The sequence below is a fragment of the Aythya fuligula genome, chromosome 9 (assembly GCF_009819795.1).
Source record: "Aythya fuligula isolate bAytFul2 chromosome 9, bAytFul2.pri, whole genome shotgun sequence".
Taxonomy (NCBI): Eukaryota; Metazoa; Chordata; class Aves; order Anseriformes; family Anatidae; genus Aythya; species Aythya fuligula.
Genome location: NC_045567.1, coordinates 11,394,792 through 11,420,728, shown reverse-complemented (window position 1 = coordinate 11,420,728; position 25,937 = coordinate 11,394,792). Strand labels below are relative to the sequence as shown.

At 52.1% G+C, this 25,937-nt stretch overlaps 1 protein-coding gene across 2 annotated transcripts in view; it reads right to left on the bottom strand.

Annotated features, from left to right (window-relative positions):
- The window catches only part of SLCO2A1 (solute carrier organic anion transporter family member 2A1), a 42,828-nt gene extending 22,153 nt beyond the window's left edge, over positions 1-20,675 (bottom strand). For both annotated transcript variants that reach the window (XR_004253596.1, XM_032193123.1), the window contains exons 1-5: positions 20,479-20,675; positions 9,952-10,089; positions 7,496-7,658; positions 3,441-3,656; positions 861-959 (exon numbers count right to left, since the gene is read on the bottom strand). Coding sequence is in view for 1 of the 2 variants with exons in the window: in XM_032193123.1 (XP_032049014.1) it covers positions 861-959; positions 3,441-3,656; positions 7,496-7,658; positions 9,952-10,089; positions 20,479-20,568 (706 nt within the window). In the remaining variant the exon portion in view is untranslated. The remainder of the gene's footprint in view (positions 1-860; positions 960-3,440; positions 3,657-7,495; positions 7,659-9,951; positions 10,090-20,478) is intronic.
- Positions 20,676-25,937: the final 5,262 nt, after the last annotated feature.

Here is a 25,937-nt window from a genome sequence, read left to right as displayed (position 1 = left end):
TCACGGGTGGGAGAGGAACAACCGTCGGGAATAGTGCCGGGTGTGGCACGAGGGGTCCCACGCCCCACCGAAACAATCACCCTGCTTCCCCAAACAGCACCGATCCGCTCCGGGCCTGGACGTCATCACGGAGCGACTGGGCACGGGATGCTAAATCTGTCTGCCGCCGCAGGGAGTGAGCCAAGGCTTTTTGCCGTTTCCTGCCTCGGGTTCATTTATTATTCTTATCAGGCACCAGACAAAAATGTCAGGCAGGCTCTGATCTCTCAGAGGAACACAGGAAAAGCCACATTAATGGTGGAGCTGGGGAGAATTCTTTAGTGATTAAGTTACCAGGAATAACAAGCACACGTCGCAGATAAAGAAAATAAGCCCTCCGGTGGCGCTGACCTGGTCCCATCTCTGTGGATGCTGATGACGGGTGGTGGGGAGGAGGCTGAGCAGATTCGAGCCTTCCCACGCACACGCAGGGCAGTGGCTGCCCCATGCTTGTCTTCTCCCTCCCTGGATGCCTCAGATGTTCCTGCTCCTTTCCAGCACTGTGCCGGGGCAGTGCGGCACTTCCTCAGCATGGAAGCGGTGGGCGGCAATGACCATCGCGGTGAGCTGGGCATTGAGATGCCCACACTGCAGGGCACTGCTCCAGTGGTGATCTCAGGTCCAGCTGTAGCCTTTCTCATGGGGAGATGGAGCAGAGAAGTGCACTTGGGGGGGTCTATTCGAGGTCAGGGCTTTGCAGGAAAGCAGGTTTTGTGGGTCACCAGAGCAAGGCATGCGCTCCTGCCACTGGTTCTCTCACAGCAGACTTCTGATTCACAGAGGGCTTTTAGGAAAACCACCCCTACTTGGTAAATACTCACCAATGTCAACTCTTCCAATATCCACGAAGAGCCGCAGCACCACAGACCCCAACAGGTATCCAAAAGCAGGGCCGAACACCGCAATGGCAAAGAGGATGGCTGAAAAAAGGAGCAGAGAGTGAGGAGGTAACAGTAGCTGCACTGCAAATAAGGCTTTGTCCTCCTGTGACATATCCATAAAAAGTTCATAAAATGTCCACTGAGCTTCACAGGTGATGGAGACCTTCATCTCCCACAGAAGGCCCAGGAAGCAAAGCCAACATCTCAGCCTTTTAGAAATGAGGAAAAATGTTTGGTCAAAACATCTGGGGAGGTAAAATATGTTGATTCAGGGAGAGCAGAAAGAGCAGAAAATCACCCTCAGTTCTGCTGAACTATTTCTGCTCAAAAAACAGATAAGTTAAACCTATCCCAAAAGGTCAAAATATTTCCTTTTAAAGTCTTCAGAAAGAAAGTATTCAGTTTTTCTTCCTGGAAGAAATTCCTTGATTCAAAAGGAGACAATTTGCCTGAGACTTGGTGACCATTTCTGTGCATTTTGCTGGTCTGGAGCTTATGAGCATGTTGGGTATGAAAGCACCTAGAAAGCACCTAGTCCCATTGCTGTGCCTCTGGCTGTGCTCCTCATTTGAACTTTTTTTTTTCTTTTTTTTTTTTCTTCTTTTCCCAAATAGGCAAGGCAGCTCATTTGTTCCTATAGCATAAACCTAGTTGTTTAAGTGTAGGATCTTTAGAGAAGAATTTAACCTCACACATAATTAGCGTTCCCCCCTTTCATGGGAAGACACTGAGACCTAAAACATAACAAAACAGGCAATGATATTTATTTTGTTCTGAGGCAACCTAGATGCACAGTAGCCATACCCCCCATCATGGACGTTCCCATGGGCCTAAACTGACCACCTATGCAGTCAAGACCAAGCCAGCCCCGTTCTCCAAGACAGGGATGCATTGTGCTGCACTACGCTAGGAACCAAGTGTCTCGTCTTCATCCACGGGAAGAGATGGCAGCCAGGACTTCAGAAGAGTCCCAGCGTTGTGTGACTGCTAACTTGAGCCCCGTGAGAGCAAAGTGTGCCAGATCCTTCGTGGAAATGTCACCTGGCAGGTGCTGAGCAGACAAAAAAGGGTCTTGTGGTCCTCAGCAAGGACACACCACCTACAAATGGGAACTCTGACTGTCCTTTCTTACTACCAAGGCTTTTTCTGAGACACTTAGTGAGAAAAAGGGACAAAGAAAAAAACTCATTTTGCCAGTACAAATTTCTATATTTGAGCTGCAAGAAGCAACTAATGCCTGCATGGGAAACTTGCTCCAGAGCTCATACGTGGTGCAGCAGCCCTATCCAGCAGGAGCCTGAAGCAAAGCATGCCTGGGTGGGTCTGGAGACCCTGCCAAGCCCTTGAGCACTTGTCTGAAGCCAGTCCTTGGGATTCTATTCCCAAAGGCTTTTCCTTCTCCTTAAGTGCTTACCTTATTTTGGAACATCCGCTTTTGATTCCTAAATCACTCTGACACCTTTGGCTGCTTTAACGACATTGTTCATCACTGGGAGGAATCAAGTTTTTAAATAAACTTGTGAACTAAGCTCAAATCTCACGTAGACACACCAGCCCCAGCTGGGCTCTGGCATTCACAGGGGAAAAAATGCAGTTTAACACGGAAGCCAGCACCTATCTCTTTGTGATCAGAAGTCCTCCTGAGCTGGGGAGCCTGCACTGGACAGGGACTCATGGCCAATTCCATAGCAAAAATGTCAACATTGCTGCAAAACCTGTGTTAATTTGCTCCTGCAGGCTGTCATACCTCTGGTTAAAGCACGATCTTCTCCTTGCCCTGATTCTTCGGCTTCCTCACGCTCACACCATAAATATAACCATAAAGGGAGTAACTGACTAACAAGGGGAGAGGCAGCCCAGCACCTTCAAGGAGGCTGAGCTCATCAGAGTCCCACTGGGTGCTCAGCCTCTGCCCTGGAGGCCACAGGTGCTCCAGATGAGCACCTCTCCAGCTCAGCTCTAGGGCCTTAAGGAAACCTGGAGGATTGTGTCCTGTTCTGGGCTCTCCAGTACAAGAGGGACATGGAACTACTGGCGTGAGTTCAGAGGAGGGCTACAAAGATGGTTAGAGGACTGGAGCTCCTGTCGTGTGAGAACAGGCTGGGAGAAATGGGCCTGTTTAGCCTGGAAAAGAGAAGACTGAGGGGAGGCCTCCCCAGTGTATATAAATATCTGAGGGAGGGTGTAGAGAGGATGGAACCATTTCTTTTCTGTTGTGCCCAGTGACAGGACAAGAGGCAATAGGCATAAACTGAAGTGCAGGAGGTTCCAGCTCAATATAAGGGGGCACTTTGCTGTGAGGGTGACAATGCACTGGAACAGGTTGCCCAGAGGGGTTGTGGAGTTTCCTTCTCTGGAGATATTCAAAACCCGCCTGGATGCCATCCTGCACAACATGCTCTAGGTGATCCTGCTTTGCCGGGGGTTGGACCAGGTGATCTTCAGAGGTCCCTTCCAACCCCACCGATTCTGTGATTCTGTGAAGCAAAGTGATATAAGAACAATGCCCCTTCCACTTACCAACATACAGTGGGGAATTGTTTGCTTCTGCAAAATCATCGACGTAGGATATCCCAAAGGGCTGGATGGGAACCGTCCCAATTCCAGCCAACAGCTGGGCAACGACCATCATTGCCCACACACTGCTGGCCTCCTTCTGGGGATCCTGGGTGGCATTTGGGCACACAAACTTGTTCTCTGCATAGCAGAGCTCAGCCTGGACCTTGGTCTTGTTACCTGGAATGGAAAGGGATGAACATTACAAAGCTGGGCACGCATCCTGCCTTCTCCAACCCTTGCATCGCCACAGCTACAGGGGCACAGGGTGAAGGAACCCGCTCAGGCTGGCCCTAAATCCCTAATTCCTCTTCTGCACAGCTGTTTTTGCCCTTGCTCGGGTACTGTGTGGCCTGACAGGAGGAGTGACAACATTGCTGCTGTGGTGTGGAAGCCCACCTCCCCCTCTGCCCATCAGCCCTGGCCAGGACCCCCCAGACACCGCACTACATTTGTAGGTACCAGGAATCTCTCAAACCTGCCGACTAGGAGCACGTTGTTTTCTGTTGGGGTTTGGATGGATCAACCCCTTTAGTTAGCACTTATCTCTCCCTTCCCCATCCTTTGGGGCACTCAGCTCAGGGAAGCAAAGAGACCAGCTGTGATTTTTATCAGACTTGAGGGCAGGCTGATAAGAAAAGAAGGAAGCAAAGTCATTTCTCTTGTCTGCTGCAACTGCGGAGGAGAAAGGTCGGCCCTGCAGCCCAGCTTCTGTGAGTCACGGTCAAGCTGTCAGTGGAGGATAAAAAGTTCTTCATCAAAGCCACAGCAATGCTGGGCTCAGCCAAGTGACAAAAGCCCTTGGACCGACAGTGTCGGAGTCAGTGGGAAAGTATAAATATTCACTGATGGAAAAACCTGTTTTGCATGCAAACTGACGGTGTTGTAGAGCAAACAGAGTAATCCCTGCTCTTCTCATGTTAGCTCTTCCCATTCGGGTTTATTATTGTTTGTAAGTGTTTCAACATTTCTATCACATCTTTCTCATTAATATAATAACTCTGGATTTTCTACACTTCTGAGCAAGCAGAAACAAAAGGGAAACAAATATTTGCCAGGTGATTAGGGGTTTTCATTGGCATAGTGCGGCGGCACATTCCTAGTAGTAGGTCACCACAAAAATCCTGGTGTGAGTTCATTCAAAGCCGCGCTGTTGGAAGGGTCTGTGCTGCCAGACAGAAGGAGCCTCTTCAGCTAATAAAGATTTTACTGCAGCAGCAGCGAGAGCTGCAGAAGTTTAATGAGGACAAACCTAATCCAGGACTGTTTTTTCAGTGTTGATGGTCTTTGCTCCCTCGTGGGACCAGGAGCAATGTGCTGTGGGGTGGCACCCCAAGCAGGACACCTTGCCCACCCAACCTCCGTTGTTCGCAGTGCTCAGGAGCAGCCTACATCTGTTCAAAGCCAGACCCTGACAACTTCATGGGGGTCTCCACCCTCCTCAAGGCTGCGGTGCAGACTGCAGCCAGCTCTGGAACATCTTCCTGGGCTGCATGACTGGGATGAGGAGGGCCAGATTGTCCCACCAGCAAGACCAGGGTGTCTGAAGGCACTGACAGACTGGCCATGGATGGCATCGTGGCAGGACCAAAGCACTGCTTCAACTCGCTTGCATAACAATAAAGAGCAGCTCCTGCCCTGATTCCCGATGGGTTCATAGCCTGACTCATGAACTTACAGCTCCCTCTGTTAGGCTGTCAGAGACCTTGGTATGTGGCACCTGATCCGCTCTCTGGACTGACCGATGGATGCTAGGTGACACCCGAGCCGGCTGTGAGCCAGCAGGGGGCTGGTTTGCACATCCCCCTGGCTCTTTCTCAGCCCTGCGCTGGGCCATCAGCTTTAATCACACTTTGTGGTGTCTTGGTGCACAGATCAGCTCTGCTGGCACCAGCTTTCCCAGTCTGGGAGAGCAGAGCATGAGGGTCCCTATCATCTCCCAGAGGAGCAGGGATGATCAGGCACCTGCAGGCAGGTTCCCTGTGCTTCGAATCCCATTGTGCTCAGCAGACAGGCCATGAATGCCTCCTGCTGCGGCAAATTTGTGGCTGAAGCCAAGGGAGCAACTCGCCTGCGGCCACAAAGCAGCTCCCTGGCAGAGCCAAGGCTCCCTGGGCACTGGGCCTACATGCAGCGTGGGGCTCCAGGCCCTTCCAGGGGAAGGCATCCGGCAGGTGAGCTCAGCCGTCCCCTCAGTGGCACAGGCATGGGGCAGCTTGGCACACTGTCTCCCTGTTCTCCCTGGCCCTGCCACCCTCAGCAGCCCAACCCGTGGCCACCGGGAGCAGCTTCCCTGATTGCAAGCAAGAACCAGGATGCACACACATCAGCACTGCTCTTTCAAGCCTTTGTGTCAGCCAGATAAATTCCTCTGCCCTCGAAGCACGTGAGGACTGACCACATGCCGTAGCTATTATTGTCTTGAGCAGATAAGACTGATGTGACTGAGACTTCTGGTAAGAACCCAGCTCAGCTTTCAGGAAACCTCAAGGCACTGCAGAGCCTCTGGGCACCCCCAGGAAATGCACTATTGCCCCCAGAAACCAGAAGGGAAGCAATTTTTCTGCAGTCACAGGGGACATAAACAGAAGACCCATCATCGCCCGCATCCCAGGGCTCCTGCCCCTGTCTGCTGCCCCACCTCTGCTCATCACCACTTTCACACTCTCTCCCTGGCAATTTGGCCAGTCATTAGTGATGATGCCGTCACCACCAACAAGCCCTGCAGCTTCAGAGCTGTGGTTGGACCTCTTCAGATGCTACAGAGAGCAAACCTGTTTCCAGCATGCTCAGGAGCAGGCTGGGAGGACACCAGCACCCATGCAGAAACCAGGGATGTGACACACTTAGAGATCTGGAAAGAGGAGGGTGAGCATAGCCAGGAGAGAAGTATGGTAAAAACACCATATTAAACAAGGTAAATAATTAGTTTTCCAGTCTAACTATTTTATAGTGTCCACACTGATAATGATACACTTCTCTTACTCAATGCAGAGAGTCCTTACAAATGTTCCTGGGGGTGGCATGTCCATGATGCCTGTCTGGGGGCTCTCCTTGAGAAGGAGTGAGCCTTGGCATCCTGTGGACAGCCCACAGACTCAGGCAGGGAGATGCCTCCCTCTGGAGGCCTTCAGGAGCATCTTTGGGGAATTTGGGTACTTCACAATGACCAAAACACTCATAACCTGGAACTGTGGCTCAAACAACATGTCCAGAAGAGGCAGAAGGGATCCCACATGTAATTATCACATTCAGAAGGGGTTGCAAAACTATACTGAAGTTGGGCTTAAAATAGTAAAACTCTGCCTTAAGCCTTTCCCTCCAAACACTGTGTTTAAGTTCTTGTGGGGTGGATACCACACTTTTGGAGGAGGCATGGGAAACCCAGCCCAGAGCCACTGGAGATGGATTTGTGATGGGGCAGGCTCCCAGAAGAGCAAGACTCAGCAACCACAGAGCCTTGCGGAGGCTGGGGTGAAGGTAAAAGATGAAGTGGATGATAGAGGTGGGCACCTTCACTTGCATTAAAGGTTGCCTCTTCACTGATTGCCTTTTTTTGACTCTTGCAGGTAAGAAGGGCAGGTTCGAAATGTAGTCACCACCCAGCATGATGCAACAGATTGCTACATCCAGTGTTTGTGCTTCGTATTTTGGTCTTGCGAGGTTGTTGGCCCTCAAACAACTAAGCACTTCAGAAGTCCTACACATCTATCAGACTTGTTGGGAAGAAACAAGGAGCAGAGGAGCAGGGCCTCTGAGCGGGTCACGTGAAACCTGGCAGAGCACAGCACTGGAGTGCCCTGGAGGAGGAGGAGTCATTGTACATCTCTACTCCAAGACCCAGGAGCAATGTTGGCCCTTGGTTGATGCCTCTACTCTGTGTGCTTCTGTAAGGAGAGGCCTCCCCAACTCACCCTCTCTGCTGCACTACACAGGTGGTCACAGCTGAAGCCGGGGAAGCTCCTCAGCTCCGTTTTCTCCTGATATCCCCCTCCCCATGGAAGGGCACGGGCACTTACCGGTGCTAATGGTGGTGTATTCGTAGGGATCTGAGAGGAAATGGGGAAGGGTCACCAGGAACGCTCCCAGCGCCAGCAGCAGCCCCCCAGCTCCGATCACCCGCGGGCGGTGAACTCGGCTGCCAAAGTAGCTGACAAAGATGATGAGGACCACATTGCCAATCTGGAAAGAGCACAGTGAGATGAGGAGGTGGTTAGAAGATGCCACAGAGAAGGTCAAGCCCTTCTCTGTACCTGGCCCCCCATGACCATGTCCAGGTGGGTGGAGAGCTCACATAATTGCTTACCAGTTGTGGTAATTGTGACCCCCACAAGAGTAGGAACGGGGCAACCCTCAGCTTCACCCTACGTATTCATAACAATTCACTGCTGTCTTCTTATCAAAAGCCAGCAGGACAACTCCTTGTCTCTGGTAGCCTGTGTGTATCCCTTGCAATCACAGACTGCTTCACAACCTGCCCGTGATCTGGCTGGGGCTTTGTTCAGCACCCACATGTGCTTCCCATCCCATAAGATGTGGCATAAACTAATGATTCCCCCAAATCCAGAAAGAAACAAAGTGCATTGCCTTCATTTCCATGATTCTCGGAGGACACAAGCCAAGCCACGAAGTACAGCTCATTGCAAATGTTTGTGACACTGGGCATTTGCAACTGCAGATATTATCTACAGTCCCATCCTCCTTGATCAGCTAAAAGATAAGAAAACACGCAGTCTATTCTGTATATGAACTGCAGTTTTAAGATAAGAAGATGAACACCAAAAAAATTGCCATTACATGGCTTTTTGTCAACTTGGGACAAGCTAAACATTTTAACCCTGGTGAATGTCTAAATATCCTTTTTACACATGTTTACATAGGCTCCCTTGTTTGTCTCTGTGGTTTTTGTTCTTGGAATTGCTGCAGACTAAATGAGAAAGGATAATAGTCCAAGGCATGCAGGGTTTTTGTTTTGATATTACATCTCCAGGCATAAAGTCAAATAAGTTTAAGTAACTTGGATAAGGAGCACAAGGGTTACTGGTGCATCATTGCGGTGAGGGGTGGGATACTCTGCAGGGCATAATTGCACCAACTCCAGATTACCAATGTTACAGCTCCCCATACCGGCTCTCTTCCTTTGCACGGTTTGAACCCAGACCCAATCAGTGGGAAGTCCTTCACTTGGTCTCAAAGGGGTCTGAATCTGTCTTTTTAACCTCAGACATATGGACTGCTTGGGATAAGACCTGGGCACCTACTTCTCCAAGGAGCCAGGAGGATTCCCAGTGCCTGGCCTCCTGGTGGAAGATCACATGCGGGATGACCAGCCGCATGCAAGGTGGGCAGCCACCAAGAACTTTGTCTGTGCCATCAAGAAAAAGTCTCTCCCAGCAGGTCTTTTCCTAGCTAGCCTTGAAGAGCTACCAGACAATTCATGACACTAGGAACCAGAAAACCTTTTCCAGAGGAGTAAGTGGTTAGTGCCTGGGAGAAACTCCTCCATTCAGGCATTTGTGTCCACACATACCAGTGCCCTTCTAGTGCCTTGTCAAAACAGCTCAGGTGTCACTTTGTCCTGAGCTGGGCTCTCCCCCTGCCCTCAGATGATACCCAGTATGTCTCCATGCCTTGACAGAGCAGACAGGTGACAATTTTGCACAGCAGAAGGTATATATTCTTATGGTGTATACCTCAAAGGGTTGTGTATCCCCCTGTGCATCCAGAACTGCTTAAAGATCTTGTCATGGAGTGACTACTCATCAAGTGTCAGGTTTAAATCAGAGCTCTTGCCACCCTGAAGCTTCATAAGAAGGTCAGCAGCACTTTGCCCACAGTTCAGACTGAGGCCAGCTCAGCAACAGCATGATGCCAGTGAAAGACAGTCCTTTGCCACTGGGCTGTCAGGAGCTGGGAGCCCTGGAGAAACGGGGTGGCTCTTGGAGAGCCTGCTGGTCAGCGTCTCCTTTTAGAGAAAGTTTGGAAAGGCTCAGGCCAGGGCCATTCCTCAAGCTGATTGAAAAACCTGTGAAAACAGACACTTTAACTGGAAGTTGGTTATAGAGTGGTAGTTGTGTGGGTACTACTCATAATAACATACTCCTCTTCCTAGAGGCTGTAAGCACTGTGATCAAAAGAGAATCACTCTGCGTGTCTGCTCTCTCCCAGCCATGTCTCTGCTGGAGGTGGATGGCATCCTAAGAGTGGAGTGGTCTCCTCTAAAACATCCTGCTTGCTGCTGCCCTCCATGGCCATGTCCTCACCACATAACCCTACCTTAACCCTCCTGGCACGTGGTACAGCAGAAGCAAAGCAAGAAGAGGTGTTCAGGTACACAGCAACAGCTGTTTCATCCAGCACGTGTAGGCACAGCCAAGGAAACACTGGATGTTAACAACCCCAAGGCCCTATCCTGGGAAGTTCCCCTGTTCTGGACATGCTGTGAGGCCCCTGCACAAGCACCTAATCCAGTTACCTCGTGCAAGCTGGAGATGAAACCTGAAGAGAGACTGGAGAGCCCAAAGCGCTTCTCGATGGTGGTGAGGCTGCTCTTGAAGTTGGCACTGTAGAGGAGCTGGGAGAGCTGCAGAAGGCCATGGCACAACACAAATACCTGTGGGCAAAAAAAGAATATCCCAGTCAGTACCCATTGGCTGCCCAGCTGATGCGGTGAGCATGTCCCACCCGAGGGATTTCAGAGTCGCACTCACACGGACCCAAGCTAGCTGGCACAGCTGCACCTCCAGCGCACAACGAATCCAGATCCCTAACTCATTAGCTTTGACAAATGAGTAACCGGGTGTTCAGAAGAGATGGTGAGGAGCCCTCTTTTTCTTTCCTCTGCTCCATTGCTGCCAATATTCATGATTACTGGCACCACAGCAGCCCTTGGCAGAGGAAGGATGCGATGCCTGAGCTGTGTGATGGTGAGCCCAGGAGGAAGACCTGCCTGCGAAACGGAGCCGCACTGCTTTCACCTACCTGAGCCCCAGCCTCTCCCATCCACCCTCGGATCCACTCAGCTGCAAAGCAAATCGGCAGAGCCTGCTCCAAAGGGTGTTGGCAGGAAAATGTTGGTGCAAGACTCTGAAAACCCCGCAGGGAGAAGGTGAAATATGCACCACATCTTCTCACTGCTGGAAGCCCTCTGCAGTGTTCTAAAAACAGCACCTTTCCCTCGAGGTGGTCTCTCAGTCAGGCCAGAAACCAAGCCAGATGGACACAGAGCATCCCAAGAGCAGAAGAGGGAATACGAGGATTTATGGGGCAGGAGCACGGTGCAACGAGCCGGGGTGGCCGCAGAGAGGAAAGCGTTCTCGGCCGGGGATGCAAGAAGCAGCTCACAAGTGTCTTTTGATCTATATATAGTTGGAACAGTTTTCTTTTATTTTTCTTGGAATGGAATGTGTCTGCATGGTGCCAAAAGTATTTTAAAATCATTTTTGAAAAAAAGGAAAAAGGTCTTTTTAGTTAAATTCACAGGAAATCAAATATTTGCTGAACACCGGAAGTGTGTCCCACAAAGATAATGTCGGGAAGCTCAAGATGATGGATGGGGGGATCAAAGGTACTGCAGTGCTGACAAATTCCTTATGTCCTTGGCTAGGGGAACGGCATTACTCCTTATTACTATTTATTTGAAATGGCAGTAGCGGCCAGGAGCCTGGATTCATCACATGAAGTCTGGCACAGAAACAAAAAATAAAAATGAAATTGTCCGCTTTTCTGTGTCCTTACAGCAAGGATGTGGCTTCTTGGGAAGCTTCTGCAAGGTGGGATGGCACCAGGCAGAAGACAGAGCTGGGCATCCAAAAGCATAAGAATCAGGAGAGAACCTGAGGGCAGAGATGAAGGGGAAGGAGAAAACATTGTAAATAACCTGGAGACCACACAAAAGTAGATATGATGAATGCAAAAAGAGGGACAAGGGGTCATAGGAACGAGGCCAAGCTCTCCATCAACATCTTGGCAGGATGTCAGTAGACACAAGGATGCACCACATGCATGGCTGGCACTGCAGCAGCTGAGCAGGGGAGGACAAGGTCCCCATCTGGGACTCTGCCATGACAAAAAGTCGCAGAGTGGCAACATGGGGCACGACGTGGGAAATGCTGCCAGGCAGGTGACAAAATGGAAGTGAAACAGCTGAGAGCAAGCAAGCTCTTGAAGCTAAGCAAACACTAAATCTGCCAGCTACCAACCCTGCACCCAAAAACACCTCTGAGCACATGGTCCTGCTGGTGACAGCTGAATCTGTCACCTTCCCTTTCCCAAATCCTGGGCTCATGCATAATCGATGAACGCAGCTCGGCTGGCCTGGAGCAGAGAGGTGACTCCTCCAAGGAAGAGAAGCCGAGAGGGGATCGTGTTGCCAGAGAACATTAATTTTTGTTCCTGCGGCTCTGGCCAGACCTTACTGAAGTCATTCGGATGAGGAAGCATTAGGGAAACAGAGGAGGACCGGGACCGCCTAAGACGCAGAGCAGCTGGAGGCAGTGATCTCCCAGCGCAAGGCGTTAGCTGCAGAAGCAGAGCTGTTTACCAGCGGGGCGGAAAGAGGGTGGATCACCATGGCTGAATTTAGTGCAGCAAATGTCAGCCTGATCTCAGGGCAGATGGAAGGAAGAGAAGCGTCGGGGAGATAGATGTGCTTGGGCTGGCAGATGGATCTCAAGAAATGCTGGGCTTGGCGGAGAAGACAAAGGTGGAGGACCGTGGGGAAGCCACGCTGACAGAGCTTCACGAGGGGATGTGGGGCAGGAGATGGGGCAGGCTGTAGTCAGAGAGGGCAGGCAGGAAGAGGCAGAGGGATGAGGAGAGCCAAGAGGACAGGAGGGGAAGGGTAGATGAGGGTTTTTGTTGATGTTTGTGAAGAAGCTGGGGTTGGACTGCCACCCAAAACAGCCAGAGCAAAGGAAAATAGCCATAGCTCCAGGACTCATGCAGCTGGAGCTTGCCTCTTCCAGAGGCACTTTGGCTGTCCGGTGGTGAGAGACTAAGACCTTCCCTGTGCTCAGCAGGCTCAGTGCCAACTAAAATGTAGACCGCCCAAACCTTGAAGACTCTGAGCACAAATAGCTGTGATAGGGGAGCTTCCTTGGCTGGTGGTAGCGCTCTCCAAAAGGAGCCCATGCACCTCCTGGCCTTGGTACTAGCCAAGATGCTCTGGCAGGGAACAGCAAACCTCTGGTGCTGGTGGAGATGCAGAGAACTGCTCTGAATCCGTCCCCATCCATCTCCCCGCATGTTGCTGCTCACCCTGAAAGCAGCACAATCACAGCTGCTTCCCCCAGCAGCGACCTGGTCCCACCCTGGCCCCATGCATCCACCGAGCACCCCAGCAGGGGAGGGAGCTGCTGTCATCCGTCTTTCATAACACTTCACAAGGAAGGATGTTTAAAGAGCCAAGCAAAGTCCTTTGAAGGGAGGTGAAGGCGTGGTGGGAGGTGAAGGAGCTGGGGACACTCCTAGGAAGACAGCAGTGACCCCGGAGCAGATGCTCCCATCAGAGCCTGGTGGGGTTCTGGAGCCACGGGCAGGTCCCATTGCAGGCAGCCGGGGCGCAGGGCGGCGTGCATCCACCCACACCAGGACACGTGCACAGAGCCCCCTCTTCATCATCCTGACGTTTCCTTCAGAGCGCCGAGCGGTCCTGACTCCAGGCTGTTTATACAAAGCACTTGACTCCTTTCCAAGACACACTTTATTTAAAAGGGAAGAAAATGCCTCAGGGTGGAGGTCTGCCTTGTGGACACCCTGCTCCCTGCACCGGGACCAGCACCACCCAGGGCAAGGCTTTTCCATGAGGCAGACAAACCCACGCCATCACAAGGAGCAGAGGGGATGATCCCACCACAGTCTGGACCAAGGTTCAAAGCGGGGACATGCCAGCTCTGTGGGCGATCCCAAATCAGGGCTCTGGGAGGAGAGACTGGTTCAACCAGCCTCATGCTGAACCCTTTCCGATATCCAAAAAGCAGACAATAAGGAATTGGTCAGAGACAGGGGGTGAGGTGAGCCTGCCCTTTAGATGAGCTTCTGGGGACAGGAGGAGGCTGGGGCTGCTGGGGCTGGATGCGTGCCCCAGGAGCAGCCAGTTTTGGGGCACTGCTGGTAGGCAGCCTGCACTTGCACTGCCCTGCACCATGCACCGGGTCTGCTAAGCCATGTTCTCTTATCTTGTGGCACTCTCTTTCCATTATTGTTTATGTAAGATAACGCACTGTTAACACTGTCACTGGCCTTAATGAACCGCTAACTTAGGTAAGTTGAGACTGGACTTCAAAAAAGCCTGTTATGAAAGATGGCTGTTTTGCAAGAGTTTTTTGGGGGGACATCACCAAGGCAGCCAGCAAAATGCTTGGCAAGAGGCTAAGCGAGAGAGAGAACAAAATGTGCTTGATAAGCCCAGCATGCATGTGCTGGACGCAGGTCAGAGTGAAGGCAAGGTCAGGAAATTCTGGCTCCTGGATATTTCAGAGGAGTGAAGTGTTTCTACGGCACCTCCAGGAAGGAGCCCAGCACTGCTCTGCAGGGACAAGGGTTCAGGAAGACGGTGGACTTGATGAACTTTTGACTTTATGGTTGGACTTGATAACCTTCAGGGTCTTTTCCAACCTAAATAATTCCGTGATTCTAAGATGCTGCTATGTGCAGCATGGGCACTGCCCTTTCCTCTCCACTGCCTGGAGGACTGATTCAAGGGTTAATTCCTAGCTCTGCTTCCACAGCTTCGTGCTTTGGCAGTGGCACCCATGCCCAAAGTCATCCCTCATCTCGTTCTTCAGTCTCTTCACCTGCCTGGAGACAGGGAAGGTGGACGTCCTATGGGACAGGTCACCCTGCGATGAGCATTGGGAAGGCATGCCATGGTGGGGTCTGCACCCACAAAATGCTTGGGGAAAACCCAGCTGGAGAGAGGAAAAAGAGCCGGCCATGTCCAATGGGACCCACGAATGGGTCCCACACTCTCCTCTTCAGCCATGCCCATGTCTGCAAGACAGGGATGTAACCACAACCCAGAGAAGAGCAGGACAAGCAAACATGGGAACAAGCTGGAGAAATGCTGAAGAATCAAAGGGTAAAATGGGAATGAAAAGAAGAGCTTTTCCTCCCAGAAGATGGAATAATTTGGGGAGAAACAAGACCATAGTGGGAGCAATGAATTTCAAAACAAAGCCAACTGAGCTGTTTTTTACTGCTTTTAAAATACCTAAGACTGAAGACCCACACTCACGGCCTCCCCACAGAGCCCTGGGGGCAACAGAAGCAGCCCCAGAGGTTCCAGCCTGTGCCACCTCCTCTTCCTGATTCTGCTCTCATGCACTCACACCACTGCTCATGTAAGTACCGAACAGCCACTAACGACATAGATGGAAAGAGCCAGAGCTTAATTTATTAAACGGCCACAACAGCTGCCTGGGGAGCTGTAAAAAGCAGCGGAGATCCTTGCAGAGGCCATCAAACTGCTCTCAGCTGATTGATGACACCGAGGTATGACGTGGCCAAGAGCAGTTGTTGCAGGGAGATGCACAATGAATCTGGCTAGAGTAAATATTTAGAAAGGACGAGGAGTAAGGACGCTCTGTTAGCTCTTTCTGCCTACGTAGTACTATCGGGCTTGTATGTGGGGCTCCTGAGGGCTGAATCAAAATCTTTTGACTTCATTGGAAAGTGTCCTACACTACTGGAGACCAACAGGCTGACTTTGGGGAACATCAGGCCATGAATTTGCCCTCATTGTATTGAAATTCACCCTCTTCTCCCAGCTGAAGTGTTGGAGGAGCTCTAAAAGTCACAACCCAAAGCAGGAGAACCCAACCTGCCCACCTCTTGGGAAGTGCCTTCAGGCTTCCTCTACTTTACTCTCACAAACTTACAGGAGGAAAAAAAAAAAAGGGAGAGGTGGGTGCATGCATGTGAGGCTTTAGGAAGTAATAAGAACATCCCCAAAATGATCAATACTCTGCTGTTTCTTTTAGAGCTTGTCTATGATCAACACTCGCAGCACTAAATGATTCTCCTGCAGTCGTGTGGCTGCAATCACTCATTCAAAAAGAAACACAGCTGGAAATGAAAACACATGGACACGCGCGGGGAAATACATCCCTCCTCGACATCTCTTTCTATATGCAGCTGTCTACATCTCTACCAGAAAGCACCAATGACAGATGGAAAAATAATTAAAAAAAAAAAAAAAAGAAACATAAATTACAAAAGCAACATTTCTACCAAGGGAAACAACTACCCTGCCACAGAACGCATCTTAGCACAACACCTCACAACCAGGAGCATGGTCCCATGGCAGAAGCTGGCTCCTAAAATTTTATTTCTCTTGCAAAATATAAACAAATAAAACCGGGATTGTCTAAAGCAGGCTGCTGCCCACTTTATTAGTTGCAATAATGACTGCCTACTGCCAAGTAACCCGAGGTTTACAACCACAAGCTGTCAAGTGCAAAGCCAATGTTTGCTCTCGTTTCAGCGAACACGTGTGGGATCTGCAGGTCCCGATGCCCTTGCAGGTTCCCCGCAAGCCCGGCTTTGCTCAACTGCTGTAGGGGGAGCGCTGCAGGCGAGGAGCACAGCCCTGCCTCCCGGTGCAGGTGCCCGCTGCAGGAGGGAAGGGGCTTTTTGGCTGGGGGTGTTGCTGAGAGCAGACCTGCAGATGTGAGGTGCGCGGGCTGCCTCTGCTCCTTCCTGAGCTCCTGCTGAGAAAACCCTTCTGCTTGCACAACGCGGGGCAGGTCTGTAAGCAGATCTCTTCCCACAGCCACACCGCAGGAGCAGGTCGGCCGTGAGGTTGGGCCTTTGCTTTCACTTCTCTTTGTGCTGCGTCAAGTCCGATCGCGATCTCCCTGAAGATAGCTTCAGATTCGCTCCGTCTTCCCCGGCCCACAAACGTATGCAAACACTCCTCTCACACACCCTCAGCCCCGGCCATGCCTCACGCTCCCTATCAGTGACACTCCTCTCCTATTTTACTTGTGATAATCTTATCTTTGCTGACCACTCCTTGATTGTGTTTGGGCACAGAACCACCTCGCCCCTCATAAAATTAGCTTGTTGCATGTCTCTAGACCTTGATCCCATTAACCTTTCCAACCTGATTTACCCTCTGGCTCTTCCTCTTCTTTTTCCTCATCCTGCTGCTGATGTTCTTCCAGGCAGTCCTTCCGTTTTATGATCTGATCCCAACAAAAACAGATATAAATATAGTCTTGCATCCATCAAAGCCCAGCCTTTTCTTTCTGGTGCCAGCACCATCAGCCACAAATGTTGAGGACCCCAGCCACACCAGGTACTTCTCCCTCTGCCACCACACTTGTCCTTCATTCTGCTTGCTTCTTTGCCACAAAGATTTGCTCAAGTCCCTCCTTGCACAGCAAGAACCCAGTACTGAAATACCCTCTGATCTTCCTGGTTCATCATAGCCCAAACCCACAATGGCCACCTCCTCTCAATGCTTCCCTCTCCAAACCTAAAGCCATACTGTGGGCCAAATGCCAACAGCTTGATGCATCTTCCCTTCTTCCTCACATTTCAACAGCTACATACAGCAATTCCTAATCTCTTCCAACAGGATGAGAGCACGACCGTTATTTCTGCAGGCTTCTGAAATACACTCCTTTCAGCAAATTCCTTCAGTTCCTTTGAAGAAAAGGGCAAAACTTGCCCTGAGCTGCTGGGACCTCAGGCCCCGAGGCTTCCAGTTCTGCAGAAGACACCCTGCCTCTCCAGAGAGGGCAGAGCACCTCGCTGCGGGCCATTGCACCCCTCCGGCCACATCACCTTCACCCTGGGGTCCTTGGAAGCCTTGGCATCTCTGGGACCCCACAGTCTCCTCCTGGTCCCTCTCCTCCAGCCCCCGACACTGCCCACCTCCCTCCCCTTATCCATCATGTTGATGCTGAGACTACTCGAGCAGAGGCATGTTCAATGAGCTGTGTTTCTGTGGAGTGCCTTAAAGCAAAGTCCCACAGCCCTTTTCCCAAACAACCTGCCCCTCTGACCCTGCTGCTCCTTCTTCATCGCCACATGCACCCAGCCCCTCGGTGCACACGCTGTTGAGGCAGCTCACTGCCTTGGGCTCCTTTATGGCACCCAATTTAAATCTGTTCCCAGAGCTTTTAAATCCCCCTTGCAGCCTTCTTCCAGCTGACACGAGGGGCAATAACCCCCTGTTATCCTCCTGGCTCCCTTCCCACATTGGGCAGTCTGTGGGGTCGATGCCTCCTGCCTGCCTTCTCTGACTGAAACCACTGCAGCCCAGCTAAGTGCCGGGGCGTTTATAAAGCTCTCCTTGTCACATCCCTGGGGATCTAATACAAGCAATTAGCTATCAATTAAAGTAGTGCAAAACCACAAAAGAGACAGTAAAGGGAAAGAAGCCAGGATGTTTGACAGGGGAATGAGGTGCTGCAAATAGGGAACCCCGCGGCAATAAACCTGCCGGTGGCTGTCCAGAAGGACAAGGTGGGCATGGATGTGACAACGGGACAGCAGCTGGGGCTCCGGCCTGGGGTCATCCATGGCCATGCTTGGGTATCAGAAGGATTAACCACCCATGTCTCCTCCACCTTTCCAGCCTGTTTCATTCCTCTAGGCCACGAGCCCCAGGGTGTTACATTGCCACCAGCTGCCACCAAAGGTTGGCCTCATCCTGCATTTGCCACTGCAACCCCTCGGGTCCCAGCACCTTCAGCACAACCCTGGAAGCTCTGTGGGGCTTCAAAGTAAGCGGCTGCCCTCGCTCATCACCCCCCCTCTGCTACCATCAGGGTTGTCACTGAGATGTCCGGGCTTCCTGGGGTGACAGGGGCTCAGCAGCAGCCTCCCAGCCCCTCTTTGGGACTTTTGCTTCCTCTCTTCAAGGTGACAAGTGGACAGCTTCTGGAGGGCTTCAAGCTCCCCTCAGTGGGTGCTCAAAGCAAAGAGGAGATGAGCACCATTAATCCAGCCAGGGGATATGGAGCAGATGGGACCATCCTGCTCCTGACCTCCAAAAGCCTGCAGTAACCGAGCCAGCAACAACAAGGAGCCCAGAGCAACGGGAACACGGAGCAGCAAGATGTTTCACAGAAAATCAGCAAATACATAAAAAATCATTTTTTATTTCCAGCCTCAGCCCCGCAGAAGGCACTTTGAAAACAACGTGGCACGTAAGCCCCTAGAACAAATGCGAGCTGCAGGACTAGGACTTGGAGCCCACTACAACAGGAGGATTGGGGAGTGTTGGAAACACCGCCCTGGCCAGGAGCTGCCCTCACCTACAGGAGGGTGCTGGGGCTGGTTGATGCCACCCAGCAGCTGGCTCTGATGGGAGGGTGCCAGCAGCTCACGCACAGCCAGGACGCCAACTTTTACAACGTGTTATCCGCAGCACCAAGGGCTCCTCATGCAAACGAGCCCCTTGCTGTATGCCTTGCCCTCCGAGGACCCACCCAGAGCAGAACAGTTTCCCAAACCTGGAAATTCAGTCACGACACTTTTATTTTCTGCCACTTTTCAGGGGGCTGAGAGTGCTGACAGCTGCAGTCAGGCTGCTGCCTGCCTTGCTACCTCAAAGCAGGGTTTATGTTTTTAACATGTATATATATTTTTAAAGCAAACCTTGCAACATGGGAAGAGTGAACAGGTCAGGAAAGGGTGGGAGGTGGCATTGCCTGTCCCTTTATATACATTTGCTCCTAAAAGCAAGAACCTGTCACATGGGTGGCTGTCCCAGCTCCACCCCAGACAGTACACATCACCCATCCAACGTCGGCGAGGGTACTTTGATAGAGCCTAAACCATCCTTTAATATCCTGCATGGTGCCAGCATGGGGCTGTATTAAAATGAGGTTTATTCCTCTCTATTTAGAAAAATATATATATATATATATATGTATATAACAACGCACCTCTTGCTTGCGGGGTCACCCTGCCTGTGACACCCCGGTGCCACCCACCACTGAGAGGTCCTGCACGCAACCCCTGACCAAGCATCCCTGGAGAAACAAATTTACATTTGGTGGTGGCAGGTTGTGTTTGCTTGCTTGTTTTTTAATCCTCGTAATTTTACAGCCTTAAACAAAGCACTGAGTTTAGCAATGCTTTTACAGCTTCACCCACCTGAACCACAGGCATTACCAGCACAGCCTGAAGGAGGCTGGGGCCACCTTTTTTCACCAGTCCCCTCTGCACCCCCCATACATGCAGCTCTCCATTATCCTGTTTATTACCTGGGGTGATCTCGAGCTCTTCCTCCTACAGCTCACAACCAGAACGGGCCATCAAGTCACCCGCTGAGACAGCAGCAGGGACCTTCGGGGATGTGGGACTGGATGGACTGGCTGCCAACGCACTCCTGGCGTGATCGCCCGCGAACCCAAAGCATCGTCACTTGGCGACAAATAAAAAACAAACCCATCCTGGGCCGTGACGCCTTGCACCCCGGCTTCCCAAAGCTGCACTTAGCTGGGAAGTGCGGACAAAGTCTTCCTCACAGCACTGCTGGCATGCTGCAAACCTACACCCGTGTTTGATAACACCAGTGGGAAGCACACGCAGGCAAGGGATCCCCCTCTGCCACAGCTGTTCTCCTGCTGTGCACCCCAAAATTGCGCCTGGCTGCCTCAAACACTGCAAGGCAAAGCAGGGAAGTCCCCCTCCCTGCTGGGGATGTGCCAGCCGGCCCTGCCGTTCACAAAACCACTCTTCTCCCCGCTAAAGCTTTTCAAGTGAATCGGCGTTATTATAGGGCAGTGTTTTCCTTTCGCACCAGGATGTGGTTAATCATTCCCTAAGTGGCGGCACACCGTGTCCTGGATGCGACAGGCGAGCCCCACAGCCCACGGCACGCCAAGCCCCTGGTCCTCCGCGGCGTTATTCGGGACCAAGGACGTGAGATTCATTATCTGCACCTTTGCAATCAGCCTTCGCTTTACCAGCAGCTTGCACCAGGGCTGCTCTCGGGGCCAGCCTCCTCCTCCCGCATCGCCGCTGGAGCACCGCTCCTTACCTTGATGTTGCAGAAGATACCGCGGGAGCAGGTGCTGGAGCTTTTGGGGACGTCGACCGGGGACTTGCTGGCTTCGGGGTGGACTCCCATGGTGTGCTGGCCTCCCTGGGCTCCCCGAGGAGCTGGGCTCTGTGTGCAGGCTCCCAAGACGGAGAGCGCTCGCCAGCGCCGTCCCGCTGTGTCCCGTCCCGCTCCGAAAACCCTGCGAGCCCGCGAGTGAGCCAGGCAGCGTGAGCGCAAAGTTTTTATAAGTCTGCTCTCGGGAGTGATGATGAAACCCTTTCTCCTCCCTCTTTTCCTTTGGGTGTAGAGGGAACTTTAAAGCTGCAGGAAGACAACGTGAGCGTGCAGCAAGCCGCTGGGCGCCCACCGGATCTGGGCTTTTTGGGGATGAGGACTGTGGTGAGAAATCCCTCCCTTTGGCAAGGAGTCACAGAGGAAAAAACAAACAACACACACACAAAAAAAAAAGCCCCAAAACTCCTCCTGCTTCTCTCTCATGGAAAAAACTGCATTTGTGTGGTTCCTGGGTGCTGTTTTAAGTAATACCTCTCTGGGGCTTTGTTTATGCAAAGCACTGATTTATTATCATGAGGGAGAAAAAGTGTCAGAGGGAGAAGGGCTGGGGGAAGCCAGCTTCTAGCACTCTGTCAAAATTATCTTCTTTCCTCATATGAAGCGGGGAGGTGGGAGAGAGAGCTGGAGGACCCCCTGGGAAATGGGGTGGCCTGAGCCTGGAGAACCCAAACCTCACCTCCCTGAATAGTTTCACTGCTGTGGGAGTACTGGTGGATCCTGGGGAGGGGGTCCCCACCGAGCACGGGGTCCCACTGGCACCCCAAGGTCCTGCTCAGGGGGTGGCTAGAGTAGAGCAGTGCCAGGGTGGGGGGCAGCACTTCCTCTACGATGTGGATTCCCCAAAACCCATGGGATCCTTGGCAAAGGAGGGCGGAGATGCCGAGGAGCTGGGTGAAGGGGCCCTGCTGGCACCCGGCGCCACCAACGGGTGGCTGCTCACCACGAGAGGGTGCCTTGCACCCATGGGAGAGGGACCCGCGTGCTCCCCTCTGCTCTTGGGGCACAGCACCAGTCCCACCAGCCCTGGGGCTTCAGAGTGGTGCAAAAACCCACATGGCCAAGGGAAAATGAGCTGCTTTTGGGTGTCTGCTTCCTGATGGCCAGAGAGCACCATGTACAGGGACAGGCGGACAGTCCCTGCCTGCAGCTGGCAAAACAAGCATCCTTTTTTCCAATCTTTTTTTTTTCTCCACTTTTGCTATTCCGATCCCCAGATTTGCTGGGTTTAGGGTCAAGATGCAATGCCAAGCCCTGCTACCCACCTCTCAGCCCTAAGAGTTGTGATGGCACTGAAATGTTGACCTTGCTGATAGGAAAGCTCAGCTCAAGAATGCAGCCAGCTCCTCCACTCACCCCCCTTGAGCCCTATATGCTGCTGATCCCATTTTTCAGGGAACTCCGAACCTGCTGGCGAGCAGCTCCGTCGTTTCCGTTTATTCTGCAGAACTGTGACGCTCGCTTTGTTATAACAACCACCTCCAGCAGCAGCTGCTGTCACTTTTCCCTGTAAAATCGCCTCTGCACAGCGAAGCAGTATGTGGGGCTAGCGTCCCCATGTCATGATCCCCACCAGAGGCAGCAAAACGTCCACTCCACACACTGCCTTGGTCCATTCCCACAGAAATAAGCTTCCAGTGAGCTTTTTCCCAAGCAATGAGCATTGCCCAAGACTTGGCAGCTTATCTAGATATAGTGAATAAGACGAGCAAAGCTGGCAAATCTAAATTGAAAAGGCCAATTGTGGAGGTTTCAGCTATTAGAGGCATGCATGTCTTGAGGACTTGGTCTTGCAGCAGAAGCCCCGAGCCAGCTCTTCTCTAAAAAGGTGCTGGAATGGGGTTCCCAGCCCAAAGGGATTATTTCTGCGCTTAAAAGCACAACTGAAGTGTGAATTCACATGATTGACTTTTGCACTTCATTTACACGAGGTGTTTACCCATTAAACATATATTTATAGCTTACATGGAAGCATGCAGCATCTTCCCCAGCGTCCCCAAAACTGCATGGGATGCTGGATCAGCCCACGCCAAGCCCTTCCAGCTGGTACCATCACAGAGCATCATCACATCTCCAGCCTTCATCCTACTGCAAGAGAAATCCCAGCCCACAGACACTAATTTAGCTCCTGCAGGCTCAGCTCTCTTCCTTCAACATGGCTTGTAAATGATGGACCTCTAACAACAGATGGTGCAACAGAGGTGAGAAAAGGAGACGGACACAAGAAAATAGGGCTCTTGCCTCTTTTTGAGGCTTCTCTGCTGCATTTTAGTTCTTCCAGTGCTACCACCTTGGCAAGAAGTGGTACGGACTGCAGATGAGTGCACAGAAGGAAAGTGATTTATGGTGCTGAGAAGGGGAGGGGAGCTTGGTTTCAAATTCGTGGTGCTTTGTTAGGCGTTACCGCCGACGCTCAGTGCCTGGCAGGAGAAATCGCACATTGATGGGGTTTGGTTCGTTTTACACGGCTCCTGGGGCCGCCTTTCCTCCTTGGCCTTTGAAACAAGTTCCCATTGCCAGAGGAGCGCGTGGGCCCGGCCAAGACATCGGCTGCCGCCGGCCGGCGCGGGGCTGCTTTTCATCGCCGCAGTGATGGATGGCAGCAGCAAACCACGAGGTAGGTCCCTTGCCCAGCTGGGAAGGCCATCACGGATCTGGGGAGACACCAGCAGCAGGGTGTTAATGGCAACCCCAGCTCAGAGGCCTTGGGTCCACTTGGCGGTGTGAGGTCTTCTCGTGCCGCAGCCACGTGGCTCCTCTTACCTCTTTCTGCAGGATGTCCCCGACCTGCAGGGCCCAAGCTCTCCAGCTCCTTCGTCCTTCAGGAGATGAAGATCCCCTCTCCCTCATCCATAAGCTGTCGACTGATACACACCCCTCAAGCACATTTCTCATGGGCAGGCCAAATTTACTGCGTCTTAGGAGCTGAGGTAGGTCCCTCTTCACTCCTGAGGGATGCTCACCTCGCTTGCAGAACATTAGAGCCCTCAAGAGCTGTGTTACTTCTGCTGGAAATGAGACTTGGTCAAACTCTTTCACCATGACCACAGCTTTTCTCTTTCCTTGCATCAAACACCTTATTTCTTTCCACCAGGCCTGGGCTGTTGCTTTCGTGGGGTGAGGCCCACACTGCCTTTCTGTCTTTCTGCTTTTCTGTCTTTCTGCTTTTCTATCCAGCAGGAACCGAAATCTGAAGTCCACATATCAGTGTTCCTCCATGGTTTTCCCAACCTATTCTTCTCAATGATCCTTTGCCCACTGGGCTTTAAAAGACAACATTGCCTTCACACACAGGCACGTACGCAACTCAGCAGGAAAGATCGCCCTGACCTCTAGAAAAAGCTTTTGCTAAAAGAGAAGATTCTGTTCTTTATTCTCTCTGAAGGAGCAGTCTCCATCCCAGCTTGGAAGATGGTCTCTTGCAGGTGCAGTGGGATGGTCCCTGCTAGAGGAAGCTCGACCAGCAGATCTTTCTTAAAGGCAGGCATTTAGTTCCCAGCAACCTCCCCTACGAGGACTCAGCGACTCAATTGTTCCCCCAGATCCAAAGATGTGGATCCAGAAGACTCAGCAGCTTCCCAAACCCCTTGATGGGTTTCATGTGATCCAACAGCAAGAGCAAAGCCTGTAGACTTGCCTCTACACAGCCCCCAGCCTGGGACACTGCTTTAAACCACAAGTTGAAGAAGGGGCCAGACATCAGCACCTGGCTGAGGGGTATGGCCCAGCCACCGTCTGAGCCCCGCACACTCCCAGCAGACAAGATGTGGCCACAAAACCCTCCTTGCTCCTCACCTGAAGCTACAGCCCGTGCCCTGGCTCGTCGCAGTGACAGCATCTTGCTGCAGACCTCAGCAGCGGGAGGAGACACAGAGATGGACAGGCGCTGCGGGAGACACATCACGTTGGGAAGCCCTCGGGAGGCTCTGCGAGAGAGAGGAAGGAACAAAAGCAGGATTAGGGCTCTTCTTAAGGCTCACAAAACAAGCAGTCCTCGAGGTTATCACCCAAGACGTGCTGGGTCTCCTGCTTTGTGGGTGGTGCAGTTGCAAAAGCAGGCTTAGGAACGGAGCAAAAGGCAGTCCCTGTATTTATTCAGGAACATTGCACAGCTCAAAACCAAACTTCCTGGAGCTGCATGACCCCCAGTTTTCTTGCTACACCCGAGTACCAGGGCAATGCAAGCTGCTGCAAAAACAAACGTAAAGCCCCCAGGCTCCCAGAAGGTTTTAGACTTGCAAGTACAAGCATTGCTCTGGGAACACGGATTAAGAACCACCGCTCCCAGACCCAGTGCCTAGGGCTGCAGGCCAGCATGCCCTGTGCAGCCCCTGCAGACCCAGGGCTGATGGTATGGGGTGGGGAGGACAGTCCTCCTCTGATGGGGATGGGTGGGAGAGCAGAAATCCCCCCCTGCCCTGCAGCCGGTGCACACGAGTTGTTTCACTGGAAATTACAGACCGTGACAGGCTGGGTTTAATTTGCCAGCAATTTATGCTTGATCTGGAGCAGAAATACTGGTCGGAGGGAGGTGGATGGCCATACCTGAAGAACAGGCTCGGCTGACGTGAGCACCCCGACGGCGCCCACTCTGCGGACACCGCCCGGGGACTGGGAGCGAGGCCAAGGCTGGGTGAAGGAGGAGGTGGCAGAAGCTGAGGTGCCAGCACCAAGGCATCCCTCCCTTCCAAGGGCTGGCTGCCCCAGTCTGCTGTCCCGAAGCAGAGGACATTCATCCGTGCTGGTGACTGCCTGATGTGCACCAAGCAGCTCCGCTCTGCTCTCCATCCCCTACACAAACCCAGTCAGTCGGGCAGGACACCTGCAGGGCAGTGGCAGAAGTCAGGTGCCTTATGCTGCAGGTCTTCAGCAGCCCCTTTTTTTTTTTTCTCTGCCTCCTCTGTTTTGAGGAGCCTGGTTTGCAATTGGGCCCCTTGGGTTTCCCCACCAGCTGAGTCCCTGCTGGAATATACCAGAGGCTCGTTGGTCAGACTGGAGAAGACCCGCTGCATGGGTTATTTTGGTGGGTCCAGCTGGGCCAGCAACCTCTTCCACCTCTTCTTTCCCTGTAGCAGCTTTCTGGGGTGCCATTCTGCAGGCTTCAGGGCTTTTTGCTCAGCATTTTCCAGAGAAGCAGCGCTGATGGTTGGCAAAAGGAGGTGAGAGATGGGAATTAAGATACTTCACCCTCCAGCTTCTGCCATTTGCATGGCCATGTCCGAACAAACTCACCATGAATGCTGCCTTGCCATATATAAGAGTAAAAGCAAGGATGGAAGGTGATGTGCATCACTCAGAGCAATGTGGGTGCTGCAAATCGCAGGGGCCAGCACCCAGCAGGGCTGTGCCATGGAGGTCCCCATGTCCTTCGCACCCTCTGGGCA